Source organism: Coptis chinensis, chromosome 4 (assembly GCF_015680905.1).
Source record: "Coptis chinensis isolate HL-2020 chromosome 4, ASM1568090v1, whole genome shotgun sequence".
Classification (NCBI taxonomy): Eukaryota; Viridiplantae; Streptophyta; class Magnoliopsida; order Ranunculales; family Ranunculaceae; genus Coptis; species Coptis chinensis.
In genome coordinates, this window is record NC_141459.1 from 94,224,175 (window position 1) to 94,233,048 (window position 8,874).

At 34.8% G+C, this 8,874-nt stretch overlaps 1 protein-coding gene across 5 annotated transcripts; it reads left to right on the top strand.

Annotated features, from left to right (window-relative positions):
- The first annotated feature begins 4,724 nt into the window (after positions 1-4,724).
- Positions 4,725-8,874, top strand: LOC147505805 (K(+) efflux antiporter 1, chloroplastic-like). Of its 5 annotated transcripts, none has more exons than XR_015193477.1 (8): positions 4,725-5,389; positions 5,527-5,635; positions 5,887-5,991; positions 6,062-6,136; positions 6,292-6,503; positions 7,757-7,958; positions 8,091-8,512; positions 8,663-8,874. XR_015193477.1 is itself a non-coding variant. In XM_086558242.1 (6 exons), exons 1-3 carry the CDS (start codon positions 5,309-5,311, stop codon positions 6,391-6,393), a joined length of 288 nt encoding a protein of 95 aa, XP_086414368.1. In that variant the 5' UTR covers positions 4,725-5,308; the 3' UTR covers positions 6,394-6,503; positions 7,757-7,958; positions 8,091-8,512; positions 8,663-8,874. The 5 variants fall into 5 exon arrangements, 1 of the variants encoding a protein (XP_086414368.1); XR_015193479.1 differs by having other exon boundaries at positions 4,726-5,389; positions 5,552-5,635; XR_015193478.1 differs by lacking the exon at positions 6,062-6,136 and having other exon boundaries at positions 4,727-5,389.

Consider the following 8,874-nt stretch of genomic DNA (forward strand, 5'->3'; position numbering starts at 1 on the left):
TCACTATGCAGTTCGGTGGTTGAACCGCGATAGGTTGAAACAAGGTGCTAAGAGTTCTTTGATCAGCCATGGCGGCTAATGGTACTCTCTCTGGTGTATCCTCTAAATCTATTAGTGGTGTGTGTGCTTCAGATTCAGACTCAGATCCTGAGTTCGATGGTGTGGTCTCCTCCAAAACCAGAATTGGAAGATTGTTACAAGAATTAGCTCTTCTGATTAAACGTTTACGAGGTGAATCACGAAACTAAGTTTTCATGCACTAAATAATAAAGCTATATAAAATAATCTAATATGCACTTAATTAACTAAATTATATTATTAAACTATATGATGCTAACTATTAATGCTAATTATGAAACCGCTAACAGGGGATTCACGGTGGAAGAGAAGCACTTACTGTTACAGGAAGCAAAACAAGTCCAAAAATTTTGAAATTTTTATAGAAGCTAGCTGATACGTCCAGAGAGTAGCCTGTAAAATTTCAGAGCAATCGGAGTTTGTTAAGTCCCTCTTCTGTACTATTTAATCCTACAGAGTCCAGTGAAGAAGTTTTCTGCACACACTGTAAACAATCGATTGAATAAATAAGTAAAAGAGAACTAAAAATCACGATATTTTTACTGGAGTCTCCTGACGTGTCAGGGATGATCCTGTAAAAAGTTTGGATTATTTAGAGTTTTACAGATCCTTCTTCTTGACTATTCTTCCAGAGACCTTGGTCCTGAAAAGCTATAGAAACACACTGAAAACAAGCAACTAGTTAAGTGGTCAAAACAAGTCAAACAATACTCAAATTTTTACTGAAAGATCCTGACAAATCGAGGTTCCTCCTGTAAAACATTTAGAATTTTTGATAATGTGCAAATAACTCTGCTCGATTGTTTTTACAGATGCCTGCGTCCTGAAAACTGAAAACGGGGTACTGCAAAGATGATGTTAGTTACCCAGGTAAGACAAGTACTAAAAATTTGAAAAAATTTCAATAAATTACCGATACTGTACAGATAAACTCTATAAAATTTTAGAATTTTTTGAAATTTATAAATACGTTTTATGTACTGTTCTTTTATGTTAAACAAACACTAAACTTTATGAAAATACTTTCTACTATGCAAATCTAATTGAATTATGCTAAATTAATATAACTATGCTAAATATGCAATTTAAACTATATGAATTCCTAAATTAAAGTAAACTAAATTAAATATTATATCACCTAATCAATTTAGAGCGGGCAGTGACGCCATTGAAAAAGCACGCAACACGTTATTATTTTTGTCGTTGTTTGTGTTACGTATCTTTTGCAAATCTTACTTATCCTATTAAATATTGATTAGTATAGTGGCTATCAAGGTATCAATCCTACTCTAAATAACTAAGTGATGATAATAGAAATTCCTAATCTAAGTTACTCTAATGGATGCAAGTAAAAGATGTGGCTAAGTAATAATTAATATATGGTTGATTTGATTTGAGATTTAAACTATGCATAAAATAAACTAATTTAAATATATGAATATGAATCAAGAGAGAGAATATCTTGGGAGAGATGAATCCACCAAAATCATAGAATTAGTCTAATAGATCTACCTATCATGCTTAATATAAATCACCAATAGAAACTCACCATACCTACAAACCTTATACTCATAACCATGATGATAATATGTGGCTTTCAATGTGCTTTCTATCTTTCCATCAAATACTTCTTCAATCTCCAATGATATCTTCTATCTAACTAAATTGTGTTTTAAGTGACATTCAATATACAACTCTAGGTGCCATGGAAAATCCACATGTGGCATTAACCATACAACTAATTGAGGTGCCATAAAGAATTCAATCATCACACTAGAACACTAAAAACTAGAAGAAAAGAATCTAGGGTTTGTGGTATTTGGCTCTACACAATCATGAATTACCCTAAGACCTCCTAACCTCCACATGAGCGTTAGATCAATGGACGAATAAGAAGAAACTCAATGAGGGATTTAAACTAAAACATGATAGAAGAAGAACTAAACTAAAACATACAAAAAAGGCTTCATCTCCCCTCCCAAGAGAAGGGAGATTAGCCCCTCATACTAAGCTATGAACACAATATGAAAAGGAATAATCTTTATAGTTATTAATGGTGAAAAGGTCTGAACTTTCTTCTCTCTTAATTCTATATCTAAGATGCAAACACTAAATTTCCTAGATGATGTAAACTGAGATTTTTGTGCCTTATATATTGGCTTACATGCTCGTCTGGATAGAGATCCAAATCCTATTTTTATTTGGTGTCAAACTCTCTGTAATCTTTCTAGAAGCAATCCTAGAAAATTTAAATTTGATTGGACCAATATTGGACGTGGCCCACTTTGCCCTGCAGGCTATTTCCCAAGCTACAGCTTCTAACAGCTTTCAGTTTCCTAATTCTTATGAAACTCTGACTTCTTTTCCATGTTGTTCTCATCTTCCTATGAAGTCAAAATTAAGACTTTGAGATCAGATTGAAGACTCTTCTAACTCAATTATTATCCTCTTTTAAAGTCCCATTAGGCTTGGCACTTATGGAGACAAATATGACGTTTTTGCCCTAGGCCTTTAACTGTAATTCCCAGTGACTCCTTTTTGACTTGTTTTACTTCTTTTCCCTCCAAATTTCACATTTAGGTTATTTGATCTACAAAATCTCAAATTGCATTACATTAGAATATTTAAATATAAAATGGAGACTAACATACACATAATTGGGATTATAAATCATTACTTTTGAGCACTTATCACTAGTGCAAGTGAGGAGGCTAGTTAGTTATGAGATCTTCTCACTCATATTCCAGTTTGGCATAAACTGGTACCAGCCACTTTGATACATTATGATAGCACTGCTGCTATTGGGCGAGTCCACAGTAAGTTTTATAATGGTAAATCACGACAGATTTGTCATAAATATAGTACTGTCAGGGATTTTATATCTAAAGGTGCAGTGACTATTGATTTTGTGAGATCTGATGATAATCTAGCATATCCATTTACCAAAGCTTTGGCCAAAGTAAAACTATGGACTACTGCTAGAAGCATGAGACTGGAGCCAATTAAAAGATGAACATCTATGATGGTAACCCAACCTAGGGACTGGAGATCCCAAGAACTAGGTTCAAAGGGAAGAACAATTCATAGAATGTTGGTTGTGAGACATGCATTGTTACTTATCTGTCCCGTAGTTGGATAGTAAAATGTATGAAATCCTGAAGCGATAAATAAAGGTTGAGATTTTCTGGGAAAAACTCTTAATGAAGTTCTATGGTCCTTATGGGGGGAGTGCATAGCTACAAGAGCACTCTTGATAGACTCACCTAGTGAATGTGAAAGTACATGCCATTTTCTATGTGAATGAGGCTGATTCTCTAGATCATTCACGAATCCAGGAAGAGAGCACATGGCCTTTATTGTGTAGAACATGAAAGGAGAACACTGGATATGTTATGAGTGATTATAACTTATTGTATACTCAAGACCTAACTTTAAGACTTAGTCACTTATGGCTCTTATACTTTGAGTAATTTTCACTACGTAAAGGTTTAAGTCTTGGATACCTTCATCTATGCATAACATGTTTAAACTGATATTGATTGCCCTTAAGTTTATTTTATATTTTGTTTTTTTATCAAAAATAAGTGGGAGATTGTTGAGTTATTTTCAATAAAACAAGTGGTGATGTTTGGAGTGTCTTTGTGGTGGTTTGATCCCTTGACCTCTTTGTGGGATAGTTGTTTAAGTAGAGAACTTTAGTCCCACATTGGAGAGGAAACACTAGTGAGTAGTGTTTATACGTGAAAGTCCCATACTAAGGGTGTGCCCTTAGGGTAGAAAGGCTTTTGGGTTAGAAGGAGGGACTCACACAAAGCCACACACATGCGTGCGCGCGCAAAACTGGGTTGGGCTGGGCTCAAGGCTTGGGCTTGGGCTCTCTTTGATCCTTTATCTTTTTTTTGATAAACCATTTTTCTTAAACTGTTTCCGGATAAGTTTGGAAACAAAATTGGATATGGATTGGGGAAACAGTAACGTAGAATCCAATCATTATCGAGAAACTGAAGCAGTTCCCTACAATTTGGATCTACTAAGTGCTCCACGTTTTTTCCTCTATAAATACTCTTCTACTAGCAGCCTATAGTATCTGAAAAACTAAGTATCGTGGTTCTTCTTTTTCTTCTTTGGTTTATCTGTAGTAAACAAAAGAGAGTAATAAATGGTTGTCTGCATAAAGAGGAACAGACGCAAAATAACCTTAAAGAGAGCGTACCGATCCGTGCCTCAGCCAGCCTTCTTTATATTCACTGTTTGTTCTTGTTGCAGAAATTATATTCCAATACTTTCTTTATATGCAGCTTGATACTTTATTTTAGCAAAATTTTTTGCAAATGCTATTGCAATCAGTAAAGAGGTAGGGAAGTTGCTAAACTAGTTTCATGCTTTAGAACATTTGACCATCCTATTGGTGCGTTGGGAAGTCATTGTGTTATTAGTTATTGGCTCTTGTTTTGGAGGGAATAACTTTGGTTGTGAGTCCACTTTTAGCTTTGATGGTTGATCAGTTAAGGCAACTCGCTCTAATGATTCAAAGCGCTATTCTTAGTAGTGATCAGGTGGTTTGCGATTTCTTGTATGTTTTAGTTTCTCTATTTGTATGTGTCTTACTTCGGTTGTTAATTGTCTTTTTTATTTTATTTTCAGACTAGTGAAGAGGCTTCGAAAACAATGAGGTTACTTCTAGAAGGAAATATAAAGGTAGACCAACATAAGATAATAGTTTGATAGTTAATTTGTACCCACAAAGTAAGTAATATTGAATTTCCATTTCCTCATTCCCACACCTTTTGTACTATTTTCATTTTAGTTTTTAGTTTTTTATTTTTGGTTTTTGGCTGCTTAGATACTTTTGCTGGATTCTCAACAATAAAACCCGCTGATTTGGATCAAAAGAGAATCAGTTTTGATTTTATCGATACCCCCGTCTCACCTTTTCTGCCTTTCAGCTTCGTAATCTCAGTTCCTTTATTAATAAGAAAGATTAATTAGAGATCTTAACTAAACCAGCTGTAATTCTTTCTCTCTATTTTGAACTGATCAAATTCTTCATTACTAAAAAAAATTCAATTTCATTTCCAGATGGCTTTATCATATCAACTTTGTCTCTTCATCTGCTTAACCAATAATTCTCCTTTTTTACTCTATGTTTCCATTTTTTGTTCATTTAAACTAGACAATGATGCCTTAATTATTATTCTATTTTTTTTTTGAATGGGTAAATTTGACAAAGATGAAGGTTGCTGGTGTGTTGAATGTAAGACACGTGTTTTCAAAGGAGAGAGGAAATAATAGGTTTCTCAATGTTATGAAGGTATATAATTTTGTGATCATTCTTAAATTTTAATTGATGTTTGTGATGCACCTGGTTATTGTTAGCTCTGTAGTCTTCTGTGTACATAAGTGAGGTGCAATCATTTTTTATATATAATTTTGATTCCTTATTTTTAGGTTAATACTGTTCAAGGTCTTTCAGGGACCGATTCTCTTTGTCTTGCTACCACACTTATAGAAAGATACTTCCTTGGTTCTGAAGTGTTGATATCATCTCCAACTTGGGGTGTGTATCATCATCACTAACAAGAGCTTCTTTTTTATTGTCATTAAAAGTTATTATTATTTTTTTGCTGCATATCCTTTTATCAGGTAATCACAAGAACATTTTCAATGATTCAAGAGTTCCGTGGTCTAAATATCGATATTTGTACTATTTTCGTTTTTTGTTTTTCATTTTTCATTTTTGGTTTTTGTCTTTTTTGTTTTAGTAGGTTACACGGTAATAATCTCTTTTCATACCTTGCAAACTTGCAGTTGCTTCGCCCAATTTATAAGCAAATCGTAGAGAATCAAAATGCTGAGATATTTTCTGCATGCACTCTTCTCGTTATTCTTGGGACGAGTCTTCTTACTGCAAGGGTATGTGGACTTGTTTGGTTTTCGTCGACATATTTTTCGAACTATAAATTGATGATTGTTCCTTGGACAGGCTGGCCTTACAAGTCGAATATGATATTGCTCCATACCATGGCCTTCTCTTGGCATGTGCCTCTTTTTTATGACGGCCTGTAACATATCTAGGAATTGTTTTCAAGTTTAATTTTACATATCCATGTGTCTGCACCTGCTTCTTTCATTTACCTTTTGCGTTAGTCAACCATTGTCTATTGATATTCTTTGTTGCGTGGTTAATATTCTTTATTTTTGTTGAATTTTCAGGTTGGAATGTCTATTGATCCAAAGTTTCTTGTTTCCAACTTTCTGGTCATATTGGGGACATTGGGACTCTTGATAGGTGGGAAGGGCATTTTAGTTGCATAAATTGGAAAAAATTTCGGCGTTTCAATGAGAGCAGCAATAAGAGTAGGCCTTCTGCTTCCGCCTGGCGGGGAATTCGCAATATATTTGCTTATGGAGAGGCTGTTAATAAGGTTTGTTTTTCATACCTTAGGTACATTTCTTGTAAGTATTATTTCTTACAGTCTGAAAAGAAATGTTAATGCTCATTTGCCCTTTATGGATAATTTCTTCGATGCGAAATTCGTTCTAGTATTGAACGTAGACAAGAGAATGTTACATGCATATGTTCTACATGGCTTTGATTATTTGCGGCTCACCTTTATAGTTAAGAGTAAGACCTTTATGGAATTTAAAATGGGACATGAAGATGTTTTTAAGGATTCAGGACACCACTTTTAGCACTAAAAATACAAAAATATCGAAAGAAAGTTTCATATCAAAGGAAACTATTTACTACTATCAAGTATATCTACTAAAAATGTGATGACTATTTCTATTGTGAACAAAACCCGGTAACTTTCTAGCCCATAGAAAGAATCTATGAGCTGAAAACCCAAGATTCTTACACCTTTTAAAACCTGCTCTATTATATCTGTTGAGATTTTAGTAGAAAAGGAGTTGAGAGCTGATTCTATGTCATGGTGCGGGTTTCGATAGTCACTTATCACTCAACATATTTCGTTTACGTCATCTGGTGTGTTGGATATATAACGAAATTTAGATAAGGTGCATGGAGAAGAAATGGATAAGAGTACTGGTTGAAGAATGCGAGCTAGTTTAGTCAAGATTATGAGGGGTGTCATGTTTTTTTTTTGGTTCAGTAGAGAAATGAGTTTTGTTTATGTTTTTTTATGGGTTAACTAGTATTACCCCAAAACTAGATGAGCCAATTAGGATTTCCCCCCCACTAGATGGGAAATTAGGGTCTCCCCCCTAAATACACACAAAAAAAGAGTCAAAGTGGGTTGACCGAATTTTTTTTGTGTGTATTTAGGGGGGAGACCCTAATTTCCCATCTAGTGGGGGGGAAATCCTAATTGGCTCATCATCTAGTAGGGGGTAACACTAGTTCACCCTTTTTTGATTCCTACTTAAATGGATAATGATTCAAACCTGTGTAAATACTCAACAAAAGCTCATTACATGGAAGGAGAAGAAGCATAAGAAAATGACCAAGAAAGCAACTCTCTGCAGCAGCCACTTCTTAAGAAAAACAAAACACTCTCCTCCAACCCACTAGCCATGGTTGGGTCTAAGGTCTCTCATATGGAGAGCTTGGACTATGAGTATGGTCATCTTATTCTATAAATCAATGCTAATATTCCTTCTTGTAATACTATCATGCTTAAATGATTCTTTTTTCTAATGTCCATGCATGATGCAGGATAAATGAGAATGATCTCTTCAAGTATGATTGGAGGAGTCGATCAAGAATCGAAGTTATGCAATATATTTTTCCTAAAATGGACATTGGCTTTCCTTATTAGCCTGCTAACTGGGGTTATTGCCACCCTTATCAACCTTTCAATAGAGAACATTGTTGGATTCAAGCTTCTTGCAGTGGCTCGTTTTGTTGAGGAGAAAAGGTGTGCATGCTTTCTATAGGATCAATATTATACTATTATCAAAGCTTTTTAGTAGGGTGTCAACAACTTCATTTTCTTGGTATTTTTTCTACGTATAGAAGTTTGAAATGTACATTATGATGGTTGCTGTAGGTATCTCATGGTTTCATATATATCACCGTGGCTAATCTGGTTCCTCATTAGTAGCCGCTGTTCTTTGTGTGATGTTTGCACCTTTCCCAATTCAAACTCTTGTCACTCTTCACAACAACAAATTTAAACTCAACAAGTTCACCTCCTCTTGATTCCACTTCACAAACCCACCCATTCTCAGTTCAATTCATCTTAAAACTTTTCTTCCATGATCCCAACTCCTTCAAAGATCGAAACATTGCCACAGTCTCACCAAAGTTAACTTGGTGATTCAATGAATGGGTCTGAATTTAATACATTTACATAATCAAAACAACAAAAACTAGAGCAATGCAGAAAAAGCAACAATGCAGCTTGCAGAAACCGAATTTTTTTTACTTGCTTGAAGCCTAAAGACAGCAATGCAGCTTGAACTCTATTTTGTGAGTAGAGAATTTGGTTTGGTTTGAGAATTTGGATTTTGCTTTCGTTTGATTTTGGTTTGAGAACTCTATTTCGTTGTTTTGTTTTCGTTTGATTTTACTATATGCTGGTGTTCAATTTCGTTTTGGTGTTGAATTTCGTTTTGCTAGGAAGCTGGTGTTGGGTGAGACGAAGGTGTTGGGCAAGACGAAGGGTTTGTTTTGTTTTTTGTTTTTTACTTTTGTTTTAATTTCGACCGCCATATTTCAAGATGATCTCGGGTTTTTGAGTGGGTATGATTTGGAGTGGGTTGGAGTGGGCGAAACTGGGAGTGGGCGTATCCCTCCTCATATATATATATATCAAATGTTTATTAGGCCTT

Excerpts from the sequence above, each read along its gene's own strand:
- LOC147505805 (XM_086558242.1), top strand. The coding sequence starts at position 5,309 with ATGAAGGTTGCTGGTGTGTTGAATGTAAGACACGTGTTTTCAAAGGAG. Across the intron at positions 5,390-5,886 it reads GGTTTCTCAATGTTATGAAG|TTGCTTCGCCCAATTTATAA; the intron begins GTATATAATTTT and ends GCAAACTTGCAG. Across the intron at positions 5,992-6,291 it reads CGAGTCTTCTTACTGCAAGG|GTTGGAATGTCTATTGATCC; the intron begins GTATGTGGACTT and ends TTGAATTTTCAG.